The sequence below is a fragment of the Photinus pyralis genome, unplaced genomic scaffold, assembly GCF_008802855.1.
Source record: "Photinus pyralis isolate 1611_PpyrPB1 unplaced genomic scaffold, Ppyr1.3 Ppyr1.4_LG7, whole genome shotgun sequence".
NCBI lineage: Eukaryota > Metazoa > Arthropoda > Insecta > Coleoptera > Lampyridae > Photinus > Photinus pyralis.
Window position 1 is genome coordinate 25,794,728 of NW_022170738.1, and position 20,172 is coordinate 25,814,899.

The following is a 20,172-nucleotide window of genomic DNA, read 5'->3' on the forward strand; positions in this document are numbered from 1 at the left end:
CATTGTCATATGTTCTGATCGTCATTTTACATAGTGATCCGCGTTCCATTTGAAATAAGAATGACATATGTCATTAGAATGCATAATCATCTGTTTCACTTTATCCACCCTCGCGGTTAAAGGGTTTGAATGAGTAGGCTATACTCATGCAAACTTATTAAAATGTCAATTTAACATCTATAAAAATAAACAAATTTATTCCTATATTTTAATAATAAAACAGTAAAGTCTACTCATATGTGTGAATGAACGTTTGACGTATGTAAATTGGTATCTTTTACGACGTATCCCACTTTTAGGAAAAACTTCCGTCAGTTTGTTCGTTCAGTCTGTCTGAGGTTTGAGATCCCAGCACCCGGACTTCCCAGAAGGCTACTGTTTTTTCTTATTTCGTAGGTTTCAATACGCACAAATGAACGACAAGAAAAAATAATGTCGAATAAGAGCCAGCGCGTCCTAACTTTGTTATTTCCTAAAATTCAATTGCATTTGACAGTTTTCATCTATCTCAAATAGTAACGTGGTAATTTAAGAAAATGCCCCAATTTTTGCAAGATTTGTTTTTAAAAAAACTAGAAATAGCAGATATTTGGCTTCCAATTTTACATTAAATTTTTGTTTTTTAATTTCCATATCGCCCATGTCGCTTGTATAGTTTGGTGTGGCGGTTTAAGACTCGGACTGTAACCTCACAGGTTGTGAGTTCGTATCCCACTCCACACCTTGCCAGTTTTTAGTGGTACAGAACATCTCCTGACTAACATGCTTCGGATGGCACATAAAGCTGGCGGTCCCGGCAGTCATACCACGACTATCGTTAAATCATACAGACGGCTGTTGATGCGACCTGAAAACGTCTGTGCCTAGGGAGTGCCACCCATACGATTTTCAAATGAAACGTGTATAATACCGTTGTATATTGAGAGTTTCCCCTGAGTGCCATCAGCCGATCTTTTAACGGGGGTGGGGGCACAAAAGATTTTAAATAAAAAATTAGTTTGTTAGTCTAATGTGGTGTATAATCCACAAAATTTCAACTTGGTGCTCTGCACTACTTGCTTCACAGTCTATTTCGAGAAATAAGACAGTATTTATTGCTGCATAAATGACTATTAATTATTGCGTGAAAAAATTAATAACCATTATATGCTATATAGGAATATTCAGCTTCACGGAACGATCAATGACAACACGTTTGAGTTCATTATCAATTCCCAATCTTCCAAGACGACTATCGTTGCCAATTGGCCGTTGCAGTTGTTGCGATGCTGGGTCATGTGATCGCTGGCTTATAAAAAAATTCCACTGAATCGATTACCTAATTTAATCACCTTCACTGCTATCAAGGACTGTTTGGGGAATAAAGTTATTTTTAGTTGAAAGAAGGAAAAAGAAGCCCTCAGAATTTTACTCGGAGTACTTGTGAGTAAGCGCCCTGATTGAGGGCTTTCCGCGCTATTTTTGTAAGCGCCCCAATCGAAAGTGATACTTTGCTTCGCCTTTTGTTTACAAATGCAGCATTTTGTTATTACGGCTAATTAAACCAATTGAATCGTATCGACGGTCAGTCACATTTCCACACCAATCAAGCCTATTAATTTTATAAATTGTTGACGATACTTTAATTGTAACAGTCAATGTTGGTAATAACCTTCGCTTCGCATACATTGATGACCGTATTGGAAATTCCTTTCATACACATTGTCATTAAGTAACAAATTAAGTAACAAAAATTCTTTTAAAATCATAATGTACGTGGTCTTTGGCACGCGTGCCATGAAATTCTTAAAAATTAAACATTGTGACACTACGTCTCTGTGACGTTTGTATGACGTATTTATGGCACCAACAGAAATTCCACTGAAAGTTTACAAAAACATCAACAGATCAAGCAACAGATGTTTACCATTTCTATAGGCAGTTGTGGGCAAGTATCAATTAAACTGAGACTTTCACTAGATATATTTCATTGGCCAATTTGTCTGTGTATCCTCTGGCCTCTATTAATTACACAATTGGCAAACGGAACAAAGAAAATAAGGTACAAATTCGCGACCATTCCTTTCCTTCTAATCTAGTCGTTTCCATGGGAATGGATTGCGAGACAAAGATTAGGTTTCGATTATTGGACACCCACTTTTGTACGGTTAATTTCAAAAATGATTGTGACATTTGTACATGTTTGGTGCTGACAAGCGCAACCATTCCCTGTAATTATTGTGCAATTTCTATAGTATAAGGGGCACAAATTAAAATGCGTTTTTTATAGTAGGATGATGGGCACTAACGATTAGCATATATTGGTTTATGTCTTACTAACATATCGTAGCACATTTTATATCTATGATACGCGGGCATAAATTACCACTTTATGCCCTAGGCATTAAGTATCACCATAGTAACTCATTTATACTTAATGACAAAACAAACAAATATTTGCAGGTCATTGAAAATTAGAAACGTCAATTATTAATTGTCATTACCTACTAAATCACAAGATTGGCCTTATTTCGTATAGTTTCTGGAACTTCTTGCTCATTCACGATGAATTGAATTATTTAAAATTACGTTTGACGTTTGGATGGTTTCAATCACATTAACAAATTCGAACCACAATATTTACTTTGACGAAGAAAACTATTTGTAAGACTTAACATTTTGTATGTATCACGGGCATAACTGATGTTTATGTACTCTCGGGCGACTAAAAAGCTCTCGGGCCTATCGGCCCTCGAGAATATAAACATCACCATTATGCCCTTAATACATAAATAACTATATGACAAATGTTTTCTTAACTTGATGAAAACAGCTGTTCTCGCGGTGGTTCAGTGGTGGTAAGTGTCTAGGTCTTGTGTTCTTTCAGCAACGCAATTCTTCATGGCTTGTCACTGCACAGCTGTTAGATCATATGCTCCAAAATAAATTTGGTAATCATGAAGAAGAAGATACTTTGGTGACCTGGTTGTTCTGTTCAGTTTTTTGCACAACCTCATCTCGGACGACCGACTAATTTTGCTGATGGTAAATTTTTCTGTTCTAGAGTAATTGTCATTTGAGTATTCTATGACACAGTCTTCTTCTTGAAAATTACATCGCGAATTCGATGAATTTTGTCAGTTCCTAATGCATCTTTTTAGCGCATTTTTGCAAATTTATTTGTAAAAAGTAGCTTTTAATCTCACTTTGGCTGGCTGGCTGGTCGGCTGGCTGGCAGCAAATGTGGGCGCGTAGAAGAACTCTTATAGAAAGGCAACTGGTGTACGTGTATCTACAAGGCCGTGTAATTTGTAAACCTTGGGGACAGGGCTACATGATGTGGGGTTGGCGACATCTGGGCGTCGTCCTCGAGCGTAGTATACTAACGTGAAGGTTTTTCAGTTTTTTCCTATCTTCTACTACAGTTTTGGTCCGATTCTTTTCAAATTAGTGTCGTCGGAAAGATGTTGTAAACGCGCACAACTCCTGCGTGGCGGAATTTTGTTTTTTGGCCTAGGGGCGAAATTAACGACCTTTTGCATGGCGCGCGCGCGCGTCTTCGAGAGGTAGTCAACTTCGGGCACCTTTTACCTTCCGTTGCGAATTCTGTCACGCGTTTTAACGTTTCGTAAATTTCGAATGGCTGTCTCTCTTTCTCGTGTCGCCAATAGAAGCTCGAGCAATGAGAAGTGCCCCCCAAAAATTAAGTACTATCTTGTGGAAGGTTTTTAGCGAGATCCACCAAAATGTAGGTGTAATATAAGTATGCACCGAAAAAGGAAATGTGGTAGCCTCCGACAAGATCTAACTGATGGTGGAGAAAAATCTTCAAACGCGAATTGCGGGTGAACGGGACGTCGGAAGTGGGTACCGTCAAAGGGAATGTGGTAGCCTCCGACATGATCTTACTGATGGTGGAATCAAATCTTCAAATGCGAATTGCGGGTGAACAGGACGTCGGAAATGGGTACCGTCAAAGGGAATGTGGTAGCCCCCGACACGATCTTACTGATGGTGGAGTCAAATCTTCAAACGCGAATTGCGGGTGAACGGGACGTCGGAAGTGGGTACCGTCAAAGGGAATGTGGTAGCCCCCAACACGATCTTACTGATGGTGGATTTAAATCTTCAAACGCGAATTGCGGATGAACGGGACATCGGAAGTGGGTACCGTCAAAGGGAATGTGGTATCCTTCGACAAGATCTTTTATTCATGGTTGAGTCAAAAGTGGCTAATAGAATACTGATCTGCCACACAAAAATGCGCTGAAATCCCTTCGATCTCACACGAGGACTTTGATAATTTTTTCTCCGCAATATTCAACGGTACGTGTAGAAAACATCTTGCACCTCTACGACAGTGGCAAAAATTTTAATGTGACAATTAATTTTTAATTTACCCACAGTTAGCTCCATAATAAAAATGTTTTAATACCCTTTACCTTGTCGAAGTTTTGCCGTTTATCTACTCTTAAAATCTGAAATTCAAAATCTAATGCTCTGGTTTGATTGAACTCATATATACGCATATGACTTTAGTTGATTGAATACTTGGATCATCAGTACTATTTATTAAGAAGTAGAGTGATTTACGTGTATTGTTTTTCCATATGTCTACTTTCACAAGACAAAATCTCTTCTGTAGGTCGCCTAATTTTATGCAACCAAAATAACTTCTTAAAGCAAATAATTATCTAGCTGTCATATTAATTTGAACTCTGACTTTTGTCTTTTTTATTTTTGTTCGTGTATGATGTTGACATTGTCACTTGGTATAGTGCCGGTAACAGTTTAAGGAGCGTAAGAGATTTATTTTCTATAACGCCAAAGCCACAATATTCAAATTAATTAATATGACAGCCACATTTTGTTTTGTTTTAAGAAGTTATTTTGGTTGCATAAAATTAGACGCCCTTCAGAAGAATTTTGACATTTAAAAGTAGACATGGGGAAAACAATGCACGTAAATCCCTATGTCTACTTCTTAATAAATAGTACTGCCACCAAATCTAAATCTGTGCCAACATATGTGAGAGTGTAAACAGTAGAATATCGATCATGCGCACTGGGTTGACATTCCCGGCATTTCACTGGCGTGTTATTTCCTTTTAACATATAGTGGTTTACGGTGTTGTAGTTCATATTTGAAATGACTACTGGTCATGTGTATTAACAAATGTGTTTCAAAATTGGATTTGTATTAGGTGCTAAAATCACACCATTCACATTTTAAATCATTGACTAGTGTCAGATGTTAAGATGCGCTTTAAGACTGGATTTATGTTTGGAGACGAAAGCTCACCGGCCACACTATAAATCCTTGGTGATCTTGTATGTTAATAAATGTGTTTTATAATTAGATTTATCTTTCGTTGCATAGTCACACTGGGCACATTTTAAATTCTTGGTAGTCTCGTGTGATAAAATGCTATTGCGTATTCGGTCGTAGGATAGGTTTAATATGCGCCACTCCGTCTGAATCCACGTTCTACAAAATAGTCCACGCCTGGGATGTACATGGGCTGAGTTCAATTTGCGGCGGGCCTAATTACTACTTTCAACATATTTGGTAGTAATATGTTTCAGACCATTTTCTATACATATTACATGGTGATATCAGATTTTCATTTGGACGAATTATTTTAAAATGGCGACTTTCGACTTTTTTCTTAATGAAATGCCATTTTTGATATTAAGATAGTATATCATTTTACTTAAAAATTCATTTGTTTTCCTATCAAAAAGTAAACTAACATGTTAACCTAGTAGCGCACGAACGTTTTACACAAACATAACGTCGTGCTCGACTTTTTGCAAAAGGAAACCTTTTAGATAGTAAGAGATCGTGTTAAACGCACTCGCAATACATTTCTTGTTATCGCTGGTTATCGCCAGAACTAATTTCGTTCATGTTCGCTATGAAGCGGTACATGTGTACATTTACCTGCATACAAATTCGGAAAAAAACTAGTCGCAACGCAACATGCACGTTAAAACAAATGACTCCGGTCTCGAGATATTCATACTTGAAGTTTGGACACCCTCAATATCTCCTCCAGGCGTTTGTTTTTCCACTTTTTGCGACCAGTGCAGGGAGTCGAAGTAGAAACAGAAAATGCGCATGGATGCTCACCAGGAAGCAGTTACTCTTTGTATATGCAATAGGTTCATACGGGGCGCATTTTTTGATCACATCCTGACAAAATAGGCGCTTCATTATAAAAAAAATTCTACTTCTACAAAATATGCTTCGTTTATTCAGGAAACTATTACCCAATTGTAGGTACATACTTCACAGATCAACAAAGTTAGTTTTAGTATGTAATTACAACATTATACCATATACAAGATACCTTATGACATCATAAAAACATTGTACCCACAGGTGTGAATAACGTTTAATTTTTACCTTTTTATTAATTTTGACGTTGCTTATCGTTACATCAGGTCCCCATTCCAAAAAAACAGCTAGAGCTTCAGAATTGGTATAAATTGTGCATTTTGTAAGTAAGTGGCAATTGTTCGTCATTTAGCTGCACAGTTACAGGAAGGATTATCAAAGATCTTCAATTACTACAGGGAATCCGTACAGCGATCATACCGTTGGTACTCCATTTAGGTAATATGTGTTACTATGTATTTGTATAACTGTAGTTTAAGTAAGCAAATTGATTTGTATCCGAAATGGACTAATTAAAAGTCAAGGTTCCAAAAAAAAACTACCTACCTGCTATTTCAATATGTTCCTCTTTGGCGAGATTAATATGCTTCGAGGAACAAACGTGACGGACGTGAAGTGTAATTAACGCAGCCTCAAGCGAACAATTTTTGCTAATGGGTTGTAAAGTTGATGGGCATGTGTAACCAAACCTAACTCAGTTTTTCAGGTCCTTGACTTTTAATTAAACGTTTCCTAGTAACAACAACATTTTGTTTACAAAGAGTACAATGACACACTTTCTAGGTTTTCACACTAGTATTTTTGAACTTCTTGGGAGCTGTATACTGTACATTCTTTCTTTGTTTTTTAGCGCATTTTTTAAGAATAAAAAAATGTGATATTGTTTACTTTTTGTTCGTCCGGCTGTTGGCCCGTCCAAATCCACTTCTGCGGCTTTGAACTACTTTTAGGCGAATTGTCCTCGAGTCCTGGAATTTTTTGAAATAGGTATCCTATACCTTAAAGGTGTGCCAGACATCCATCAAATTTTGTTTTCCTAACCCCCCCCCCCCTCCTAAATTATTTCCTGAGATACTGTCTTTGAAAGTACTCTAATGAAAGGTCTCAATGAAAAGAATTAATTTTCGGATTGTTGGAGGAGGGTACTCACAAACGGAAAATGAATCATCTACGAGACATTTCTATTGGTGAAGTTTAAGCGAGTGAAAACGGAGTGCTGTAAGAGGGTACTCATAAAGGGTAATAACTTCCATACGGTAGGCATGTTTTGCTGGCAAACTTTTTGCTACACAAACCGACATAAACGTAGCATTAACCAATCCACCTAGTACCTATATTTGTGCCGCCAATTTTCTGCTAAATTCACGGATCCGTTTAATGGAGTTGCATATTGCTCGCAAAAGATCCACTTTTTAAAACAATGTAATGCGTTAAAATCAAAGTGCGAGTGGTCCCTGAATACGGTCCTGACTTTTTAAATGCGTGTGAAAGCTTAAGGCGTCGGGAAGTTGTGGGGACGACGAAATTAACTAGAATTCACATCCGTCCATATCAAGATTCTTGGGTCGCGTGTTTTTTTGATGATTTTGCGGATGTTTTGATAAACAGGCACAAGAGTTATGTGTGTCAAGTAATCTCATTGGTTAGAAAAAATGAGTTGTATTGGTGGAGAAGGTACTTACGGTTCCAGAATGTGTGTGAAAAATTAGGCAATTCAGATAATCCCGCGGGGGATGTGTAGAAATGGATGTTATCTTTCATTGTATTCTAATTAAGTCTCAACAAAAGGAAATGTACTCTACCAACTACCGCCGTCATTTCTTACTCCTTATCAAAATAAGGGGGGCGACTGGTTTTGTCCTTCATGGTACGCTAATGAAAGGTGTCTCAATAAAAAGAACTAATTTCTACCAACCCTTCTCCTCGGCCCCTTATCGTGATCAGTTATATTTCCTCATATATCTCAAGACATTATTGTCGGAGGAGGGTATTCACACACTTTCAGAATCTGTTTGATTTAACGCAGTTTAATAATGTTCTAAATTATATGAACCGTTTGTTAGATTTAGTTTTTTGTAATGTAGTTTGTAGTGTTCAAGACGAAATTCAAGAAGAAGAAAATCCGCTAGTTAATGTGGATGCTTATCATCCTCTTTTAAATATTAACCTGAGCCACTTGTCTAAATCTGAAGTACGCTTTGCATCGAATCCCGACAAAAAGGTTTATAACATTAAGAGAGCTGATTTCATCAGTTTATACAGTGCACTGTTGCATGTTGATTGGTCCTTTTTACTTGAATTTTCAGATGTTAATGCTGCATGCGAACAATTTTACAGCGTAATATATGCTTTATTTGACGACTTGCACCGTTCATATAAGCGCAGTTATCCCCGCTGGTTTAATGCGGATATTATAAAAAACCTTAAGCTTAAGAGTACAATTTTCAAATTATATAAAAGGTATAATAATTATTTAGAATCATATCGCATTAATTACAATGAGTTAAAGCGAAAAATCAAATAAGAATAGCTTATCATATTTATATTCAGGATATTGAAAAATTGATTTCAATTGATTGTCAACAATTCTGGTCTTATATCGGCTCTAGAAGAGGTAACTCCAAAATTCCCGGTCAAATGTATTTTAATAATATGAAATTTACTTCTGCTCAAGAAATTGTTCCTTATACTGAACCGCACGATATTGATCATTGGTCACTAGATTGGTCATCTTTTTGTATTACTCAGGCCACTGAAGATGATATTAAAGAGTGCTTTTCGAAAGTAAAAAATAAAAATACTGCCGGACCAGATCAAATTCCTGCGTTTCTAATTATTAAGGATTATGCCAATGTATTTATTAAACCTATTACATGGCTGATAAATATGTCTCTTAAAACCAATACATTTCCAGACATCTGGAAATGCGCTCGTGTGTCTCCTGTTTTTAAATCAGACGACTCCACAAACATCTCTAACTATCGGCCTATCTCTGTTTTATGTAACTTTGCTAAAATCTATGAACTGTTCCTTTATTCTAGAATATATTATAATGTCAAGCGTTCTATATCTGCGTGCCAACATGGGTTTGTTGAGAACCGCTCAACTATGTCTAACTTAGCCCACATTACGCAATATTTATCGATCCATCTGGACCGCCAGGGCCAGGTTGATGTGTTATATATGGATATATCGAAGGCATTTGATCGGATTAGTCATACAATTTTACTCTATAAACTTTATAAATTTGGCTTGCATCGCTGCACTAAAGATCTTGGTGTTTACTTTGACTCTAAATTGTCATTTAACTTGCACATAAGTAAACTTAAAAATGATGCTCTGCGATTACTTGGGTTTGTTATAAGGAATTCCAAAGCTTTTACTGATATAATGGTGATTAGGTCATTATATTTTGCGACAATTCGATCTAATCTTGAGTATGCGTCATTAATATGGAGCCCACTGTATAATGTGTATAAATTGTCTTTGGAATCTGTCCAAAAGAAATATTGTAAATACTTATACTTAAAGGGCCCCATATACGGAACGATCCGTCGTCACGATCGATCTAAAGCGATATCGTGACGATAGATCGCCCAAAGCTTACCACTCACACACGAAACGATAGGTCGTTACGATCGATCGTTTACAACCGAACCATCGTGATTAAATAATTTAAGAAGTCATACGTGCCCTGTCGAATCGTTGATCGAAATGAGCTATACACTGTTGATTCATCGTTACGATATTCACGATTGCATGCGTTTTTGTTGCGATGTCCGATATCCCATTCAATGAAGTAAATCGTTAACGATCTTGACATACACTATCGATTTATCGTTTCGATCGGTCTGAAACGACGGATCGGACAGATCGATCGTACCGTGTATGGGGCCTTTTAGAATGCATCGCACCTATCCCGATTTACACTGCGATCATGACGAACTATTGTTAGCAACGAATATGGACTCTCTAGAAAATCGTAGAATAAAAACGTGTATGTCTTTTCTCCATAATCTTATCCACAATAAAATCGATTGTCCTGATTTGTTACAATACCTGAACTTTTATGTTCTCCGTTTTGGTTACCGTGGTAATGATACATTTTACATACCTTATTGTAATTCTAATATATCTTGTATTTGCCAAAGGTTCAATTTTTAGATTTTCATTGTTAATAATTAATATTATAAGAAATGTTAAATATTTTTGTCTTTGTTATATGGTGTATTTTTAAATTTGTTGCTATTCTATTCATATATTTAAATCTCTCTTTTTGTTACTGTACTTGCTTGCGTATTTGTTATATGGATTTTGTCCGTTTGGATACTCCTCTGTTGGGCAAAATATACATTATTATTATTATTATTAAAAAAAAATATTGAAGTGCGAGGCCCCTTTGGGGCCGAGTACTTTAATTTCCGATGTTCCAATGTTCTCGTAAATAATCGTTTGTTGCAATGGTCGCACTCCATTCGATTACACAACGACGACGAAGTACGAAAAGTTGAAGGAGCAGTTTCTGATTAAGTCTTTATACCTAGGTAAAAAAACACAAACGTTTCAATAGGTGCCTAAAGGCTACAGTTAGATTTTTGTGAGGATGTAAACAAAAATGCGCATGCCCAATGTTATCGCAGACTCTGCTCGTGAGTCGTGACCTATTTGTCAATTCACACAAAATGGCGCGCGGCTTCCATAAATATGAGAAGTATCTTGTCCTCAAAGTTCGACAACTTGAAGAATTGCAACCACCTAAATACACCCCTACCAGCTACCTCATCATGTATGGTGCTAAGCCACATTGTAACAATGATTGCCATGGTTACCTGTGGAAGCTTTGTTCGAGAGGAACAACCTCACAGATAGTCATAACCGAGGTCATAACTGAAATATACGACTTTAACAGCAGTTTGTCAATTGTCATCATCTACATTCTACAGTTTCATTTCAAATGACTACGCATTATACATACAAAGACAATTCTATTATCAGTCTGAAAACTATTTGTATTAAAATACGAAAACGGTGAAATGAAATATTTAGCACTTTAGCAGGGATAAACAACTCGCGACTTGAAAGTGTTCGTTGTGTTGAACCTGCGACCAATTGATCCAAAAATTCCTTCCATGGTACAAACTTGGGGACCATGTTGAAGAAAATATGAAAGAAGGAACTATGATGTTGTCAATATAAAAAAAAAATTCAGCTTAGGAGTGGCTTACAGTTACAGTAGCACATGTAGTTATAGAAATGTACCAAAAGCATACGGTAACTACCATAGCGATAAGATAAAACAATAACATATTTTTTCTATTTCGGTGTCACAATGATGATTTTGTACAACTGTTTTCGGCCGAAAACAGTTGTACAAAGACAGTGATTATAGTCGTTTTTTTTGGTAACTCATTTCTTAAGTTGGCAGTTACTAGTTAGTACAAGTAGGTACTTCATTGGGTACTTCCATGTTTGAACTTCAAAATGTCAGTCTTACTATACGCTGCCAACCTAAAACTTAACGGCATAAAAAGTGTTCCCAACATAAAACATGTTAGTTCTAATGTTCCCTATAGTTTCTGATAATGATTTTTTTAATTAAAATTAAAGCACCGAAATAGAAAAAATAGTATGAAAAACGCGTGTTACAATGCTTTATTGTAATACTCCTATCTTGCGGACACTCGTGGCTACGCTTCGCGTCGCCACTCGTGCCACAAGATAGTCGTATTACAATAGGTCGCATTGTAACACTTGTCTTTCAATATACTATTTAACTTTTCCACAACTGTTCCGTATTTATTACCATTCAAAGTTACATAAATAATTATTGTTGCGTATAACATTATGCAATTATCCGTGAGAACTTGCACTTTATTGGAGAGGTAATGTGTCTGTCTTTATTCCATCCTTTCAAGGCTGCACAAATGGTTATCTCACTAGATTTAATTGTACCTACACTAATGCTTCCTTTTTTCCGTAAATAACAAACCATTCATTTTTCTATTTACTCTATAATGAATCATAATGTTCATAGTAAACAGTCCTTGCGGTTTCCCAATGATAATAAGGTACGACTATTCACTGAAACGACTTCATTAGCAATTACAGCACCTTCTTACTGTTCTGCCTCTCTGTACCAATTTTTGAATACGGATTATTTCGATAGGTAAACAAAATGGAGCAACGCCATCAGTACTTATGGTGCGACAATTCAAATGAACGGAGTTTTCTTTTGGATATTAAATCCCAACTGACAAAATCAGACTTTAAATTAGTAGGTATGGCAGTTTATTCTGTCTATGACGTACAATAATACATTATAATATCAAGGTAGAGAAGTACAGTATTATTGCCTGAGCACCAAGATTACATCTCGAGGCGCTTGCGCCGAGGGGTGTAAGGTGCGAAGGCAATAATAGACTTCTCTACCGTGGTATATATACTATTTTTTTCACTACTAGCACTTGAAATCCTCTAAATTAACATATTATATTGATAAGAAAGTGAACGGTTGGACAGAATTTTTTGTTTATTAATTTAACATGTCAATCAAGTACGTAGAAGTACAAGTCAAACAGGCCGTATTTTGTTCTGTCATTGAGATATTTTCGAAGAGTAATTTCGTTCGAATTTTTCCAAAATGTGATAATTTTAGGTATGTAATTTCTCTGAAAATGGCGGATGGTGGCAATTATTCATTTTAGAGAACTTGTCCAAACGTTTATTGAGCGAAATTTCGGGTTGTTTTTTCTAAAAGTGAAGCGTGACAGTTCTCATTATTGACTACTAGTTAATAATGTCCACATTATTAACCACTTTGAACAAATGCCGAGAAAGCCTACTTTACAAGTGGAAAAAAGGTTAATAATGATGTCATCAGACGCTAGTAGTGAAAAAACAAATTTATATTGAACTAGGTGTATTTTTGTCTTTTTTCAGACTAACGGAAAAGAGAGACCCTGTAACACTACCATGTACATAGGAAAGTAGCAAGGATAGGTATACCTAGTTACAATAATTTTTTCCCGTACAAATACAGCTAAATATTAAATTAATCGATTTCAATTAGGCAGTGTAGGTATACTGTTAGGTAGACGTATAATACATAAGGGTATACCTTCGGAAAATCACAAAAAGAAAGAGATTGCGTTCATATTTCATTACTGGAGATCGAAATATAAATTCTATAGTAGTAGGTAACGTTGAATGATGCCCCTACTACTGCTTTGCTTGTAACAAAACTCAAATGGGCTGTTACAAAAAATTACAATATTGAATTTGACATGATATTATGAAATATTTCTATTATCTCACATTTTTCTAGCGGATCTTTTTTATTACCGAAAGCCGAAAAAATCAAAATACCGTTCATAGAAATATTGAATGAACTTTGTTCACGTTATTTCTCGCGCCAGGATGCATATTCATAAAAGCAGACGGGTTATTCATTCAGAAAAATTATTAAAATCAAAACAGCTTCCTCTAAAAATCAACGGAGGTATAATTGCTAAATGGCCATCAAAGAAATGTAGTAATTACAATTTGATTGTATGGAACACTAGTATGTAATTAAACGTTCTATTAACGAATCGAGAAAATAAAAAAAATTAGCTTTGAACTTCAGGTCGCAACCTTTTGAGTTGAGAAGGGCGCGTTCTGCCTATCGGTAACAGATAACGTCACGAAGAAGCAAACAAGAGGGGTAGTGAATAGCCCGGCACAAAATATTGCGGTAGCGATGTCTAACGTCTGACACGAAGTAAATCATTGAATTAAAACTCAATAAGAATCAATAATTCAGTTTCCGTTAACTAAACTAACATGCACAAATAACTACTTTTCTATACACCAGCAATGCAATGTAATCAATTGAAAATGTAAATAAGCTAACATAAAAAATTCGTCTCAGTAAAACAAGTAACGTGACTAAAAATTGGTTTCGAAGTAGGTCTCGGTAATTTCAAAAACTAATTTAGAATAAGGTAGATACACAGCTCTGTCCTAAGTGACTAATGTTAGTAGAATGAGGTAAAGTCAGAACTCTACTATAGGAATAACATACATCCTACTAAACGGGTTTACAAAGTAAATACCTATATGGTGTAAGAATACTGAATATAAATTCGGAATTATATACGTAAGAAAAAAACGTAACAAACTCGAAAAAGTTGTCGTGGAATCGGTCTAAGTTCACCAAACTTCGTGAAAACCATAGCTATTCCACGATCCATTTCCAAATCTCGAGCAACCAGATCTCCCGCTTGGTATCCTTCAGTGTGCTTGTCCGTAGAAACCGTCGTATTGTCGCATCTCTTCATCACCAGCACTACCGAACAACCCCACGGGCTACTAGGTGTTGGTCTTATGTCACACTATGTTGCGGTGTTGGAGGAGGAGGTTTCGATCTGTTGCCTTGTATTAAACCCCTTAAGGAAGTAATACACAGTTAATATAGAATTAAACGCTTTCCATAGTACGCGGTCAAGGACAAACTAATTAAACGCGCCAGTATACTTTCGCTAAGCTGAAAGGATACTGTTACGTTTCGGTGTTGATTTACGTATTCGCTGACGCAACAAAGGGGATTTCGCTGTGTTGTGAGGGTCTGTGAATTTATCACAGAAATTTGTGTTAAAAACTTGCATTTGTTAAAACATTAATGAAAGTAAAAAGTAGGCGAGCTTGCGTATGGGAAGCTTCTCCTTATAAGGATAAATTTCAAAACTGTAAAAACTGTTAGGTACATTTCTGGTCACGCCTTCAATGCGGGATTATCTTACTTTTTCAAAAAGGATATCCAAAGCCAGACAAAGAATAACAAATTTATTTATTTATTTATTTATTTATTTATTTAACCAGAAACCATACAGAATAAAAATTCCAATTACATGGCACTGGGGCTCTGAACAAATATTAGGACTTAAGATCTAATTTTATTTATTATTGAATTTAGGGGATCGTGAAAAAAGTCGATATCATTAACTACACTAACTAAATGGTTATACACTTGAGGCAATAATGTGTGTTCTCACTCTGATACGGAACTGACCCCAGAAACTAAACAAGACGATAGTGTAAATTAAATTAATTAAATACTTACTTACATCATACATGCTAATTTTTCAACTAAACTACTAAGATAAGAAGTAATAATTGAAACTTAACTAGGTATAAAAACAATAATCATCCTGATTTAATATACGTTCTACATACCACTTAAATTTACATAGAGATAACTGAAACATATTAAGGTCAGGGTTAGAATTAGCCGTGCGCATACATCTTTCTATCGGTGTATTTAGTTGGTAGTTAGTTTTGTGCATTTTGCTTACAAAAAAATCTGCTCATTGAAGGGATCTAGGATGGACATAAAATCTGAGTTGGTCCAGTAGGAATGGACAAACGTATGCAAAAGTAACGCAAATTTAATTATGTTGTTTATTTATTTACAATTACTTAACAATACATTTACAACAGTCTTAAATGGATTAATTTATAACGGTAATTACAATTTATCACTCACAATTTATAATATAACAAGAACGCATCGATGTAGGAACTGACTGGAAACACAATTCGATTTGCTCATATAGCACACAACATTTTTTCTACAATGTTCTTAGAATGTTCTCGAGTGCTCAAGGACGCTTCAGAATGTTCTCGAAAAAAACCCGTCATATTTCTAGGAAAGATTAAGTCACATCCGCCTTTGTTTTTTATAATAATAATAATGTTCATTGTGAAGAAATCTCACAAATGGCGCAGGGTTCGCTACCAAATTAACCATATCGGACACGGACATATCGGCGATTACTACTCTTTCATGGCGCCTCGATGCCTCACACTCTCCGCTTCTGGATGTTCTTCGGGCTCGTTCTGTCGCGCGTATAGGTCCAACCGATTTATGTGCACTAAGCTGGTTTTCCTCGTAGTAGTTTCAGTATCCCATATATTAAGTCTTTTATTCTCTTTAGGACTGTAGGTCCTTCTCAAACTTTTAAGTTCGGGGATAGCCCACATCTTCTTTGGCGACGGTACAACCAACCAGATTTCCGGGTTGATAGCCTAGCCACCAGTTTGGGCCTTCAAGTCGTACGTTTGTCTCTAGCTATATTATCGCGAACTTTCCGCCCGATTTCTGTCGTAGGTTCCCCACAGTTTCTTCCTGGCCGGGTCTTGTGCCAAATTTTAAATCACACTGCAAACGGAGCTCCCTCTCAAACAACACGAACGCTGGGCTTTGTCCCGTAGTTTCCTGCACCGCGGAACGATTGGCCATCAGAAACAAATGCAGATATTGATCCCAAATCACGCTGGTGGTCGTACACAATTTTTGACAAGTACTTCCCCATTATCCTATTCATGCGTTCTTAGGTTCTATCATTCCGGCTGACTATGGGCGTAAAGGAGTAGTTATGGTCTTGGAAATGTCGAATAAGTTGACACAGGCTTTGGAATTCCGCCGACCCAAAATTTTCACTCAACGCGTATTTGTATCTGTCTGTCTGTTTATCCTTTGTGCGTTACCACACCTTTCGTCCAATTACCATGAAACATGAGTAAGTAAGCAGCGCCCGTGTAAATAGAATTAAAGGGCACTCTAAAAATTATCATTATTGCCTTGTGATAACCATTGATTGAGTTGTTAAATTAGTATTTAATGTTTCTGTCTTCTTTTCAGGTACAATCAGCGCCGTGTCCGATGGAATGCAATATGGTTGGACGGCGCCAGTCATACCAATTTTGGAATCGCCCAACTCGCCGGTACCAATTACCGAAGCGGACGTGGTATGGCTCGAAAACATCTACATGCTGGGCGGATTCGCCGGACTGCCCCTCACCATATTTAGTGTAGATAAATTTGGACGCAAATACTCGATACTTATTGCGGCCGTTCAAAATGTGGTCGCGTGGTTTCTAATCGCGTTCGCTCCGTCGGTCGAATATCTGTACGTGGCGAGATTTTTAAGCGGAATCGCGGGAGACGTGGCGTTCGTTTCGGCGCCGATGTACATCGGCGAAATCGCGGACCAACACATACGCGGAATTTTGGGTTCCTTTATTTATTTGATGATGCTTTTCGGAATCGTAGTCGTCTACTCCGTCGCGCCTTTCGTGTCGATTCCAGTTTCGTCGGCGGTGGGGTGCTCATTTTTGTTAATTCAAATACTCTCCTTTCCGTTTATGCCCGAATCGCCGTACTACTTGCTTGTAAAGGACAAGAAAGATGAGGCGAGAAGATCGTTGCAAAAACTGAGAGCGGTTATGGACGTGGAAAAAGAACTGGAGGAGATATCGAGGGCAGTTGAACGCCAGAAAAGCGAGAGGGGGCACCCCCTGGACTTGATACTAGTGAAGAGCAATAGAAAGGCGATAATAATTATGACCGTTCTGAATTGTGCCCAACATTTTAGTAGTATTAGTGTAATTTTAATGAACATTCATTCAATTTTAGAAGATGCAGCTTCCATGCTATCACCCAGCACTGCAGCTATTATATTTGCCGTACTTATGCTAACGGCATCTTGTGTGTCAGCAAGCTTGATCGATAAAGCTGGGAGAAAAATTTTACTTTCAAGCTCCAGTATATTAACAGGTATTTCGTTACTTATACTCGCCTCGTATTTCTCCGTGAAAAACTCTGGAGTAGACGTCTCGTCTTACAATTGGGTGCCTGTAGCGTCCGTCATGCTCTACGCGGTTACTTTTAAGTACGGTTTAGGTATGGTTCCTATTGTGATGACGGCCGAGCTATTCCCCACAAGCGTAAAGGCCGTTGGTATGACGGTTTCGGACGCGATGTATGTCATCTTTGCGGTGGTGTCTATCTACTTATTCCAACATTTAAAGGGCCTATACGGTATGCACGTGCCTTTCTTTATATTCGCTAGTAGTTGTTTTATCACTGCAGTCTTTACAATATTCTGCATTCCTGAAACTAAAGGAAAAACTTTGGAAGAAATTCAGCAGATACTGAAAGGGAACACAACAGAGAAAACCCCTTCGGTTGAAAATGTCGAAGAAGGAGCAAATGAGAAAAACGAAGACACTAGACTATAATGAAATTTTCATTAATATAATTGTTTGTGATAGTAGTAGGTATTTTTATACATTAGGAAATCTTATTTAACGATTATTTTTACACACCTGCCCATAGTGTCGAGAATGTGTGAATGCTAGTTTTTAATTTCTGATTTATGATCAGGTCGGAAATTAAGATACGCCTTCGTCAGGATATGACTCTACAATTCGCATACTTTTACACTTAGAAAATTTGACTCAGTATTATGTTTTGTGTATTTGTTATAAACATCCAGCGGCACAAATAGCTTTATTAGTTTACATAAAAAAAATTCATTTTTTAAAATGTAAAAATTACCTTTGACGTAATCCTTAGGTAACAGAGATAGTTATACTATTGCACAATTTTTCATATGAAAATGTATTATTATTTTTAAGTCTCAGATTCATCGAACTTTTTTAAATTTGAATAATAAATCGCTTTTATGTCTTTATGTAGCTATGCTTTAATATAAGGTATCTTCCTGAGGGGAAACAGTTGTCCCAATAAATTGGATGGAATATTAAGTTCCCACCTTGAATCTGTAATAAACAGAGGGGTGCCCTTCAATAGCGTCGAAAATAGGACCCAATTGCGTAAGACGCCTGCTGTATTTATAGTCCAGTACAAAAATCTAACCTATTATAATATTTTTTTTTAAAACTGGCGTTGGATTTCGAAAAAATACATGTACTTGAATATAAATACAGGCATTAGTCACTTATGGCTTCATTAGGAGAAGCGTCTGGAACCATGTAATTTTACAAAATGATTTTGATAAACGGCCAAGAATTTCCGACTTTGTTGCTGTGTATATCCTGCTTAATTAGTATTGGCATGAACTTGTTTTTATTAAAGGTGATGAAACTGCAACGCATATTTAAATGAAGCGTTTACTTTTGCTTTCTTTGAGCACTGTTACTAGATTTTTAACATCATTGATAATAATTGAAATCTCAAAGTACTGATAATGTGCCCTATGGTAAGAATTGGAATTGATAAATGTTTCTCAATCGACCCCTTTGCATGTCTATTTCAATCCAATTTGATTATAATTGTATCTATATCTGTAGATTTGTCACCAAAGAATGTCCTAGGCCTAGGCCATTATGTTGTGAATTTAACTCAATCTTTTTCTATTTATCTGTGACCCATTAAAATCAAAAATGTAATTGAAAAGTGTGACATTGCAACAATCAATGGTATAGGGACATTCATTTTTGGATAAATTCAAGAGAAGGGTAAGCCAACCTGGCAGGTTATGGGATAGTTAATTGCCATTATTACGCTTTTCTTGAATTCTCACAACGAATAGGTAAGTTTTGGCATCGATTTATGGCTCTTGACAAGACTTTTAAACATAAACAAGCTTGTTAATAATTTTGAAATGTATTTTCTGAGAAATTCTAGCATTAGGTAACTATGAAAATAAAACTACAATTTTTTTCTTATTAAAACGGTTACTCTTATCTTGTATATGATTTATTCAAAACCCATTTAGATTTCAGCGGTTTCTCTAAATCGCTACTGTTTGTTCATTTGTTGCACACCACCATATATTGTGAACTGACGGAGACGTTAGTCTTGGGGAATTTTAGCGCTCGATACCCGTTCAACTCTTCTGATGCCGATTTTATTAGTCAACCTACCCTTGGAATGCAAACTAACGAATAGGAAGTGTTATAAAGGATGAAATGAAAACTATCTACTACCACCAATGCAATAACAAAAGGAGGAAGCTTGAAGTAGTGGTGATACGTGAGAACAATTGATGCACAAGAGTAGGTATTTCCTCATGGCTACAGTCATCGGTCGCGGATCCCATAAAAGGGGTTATGGTGACAATTTCGGCTACACGAGGGAAGTATGATCGCACCCTCTGAAGGAATGGACACACCTGCATAAAAAACTGAGAGGGCATGCGAAAAATGCGTCATCTAAAATGGCACTC

The 20,172-nt window shown here is 36.7% G+C and overlaps 1 protein-coding gene across 2 annotated transcripts in view; it reads left to right on the forward strand.

The window, feature by feature from the left end:
* LOC116176419 (facilitated trehalose transporter Tret1-like) overlaps window positions 1–19,017 on the forward strand; it is a 35,667-nt gene extending 16,650 nt beyond the window's left edge. The window contains exons 3-4 of one of the 2 annotated variants that reach the window (XM_031494961.1): window positions 16,842–18,020; window positions 18,072–19,017. In XM_031494961.1, the coding sequence (XP_031350821.1) occupies window positions 16,842–18,020; window positions 18,072–18,220 (1,328 nt within the window). In that variant the 3' untranslated portion in view covers window positions 18,221–19,017. Of the gene's footprint in view, window positions 1–16,841 lie in introns of both variants that reach the window. The other variant, XM_031494960.1, reaches the window with a different exon arrangement.
* The last annotated feature ends 1,155 nt before the right edge of the window (window positions 19,018–20,172 follow it).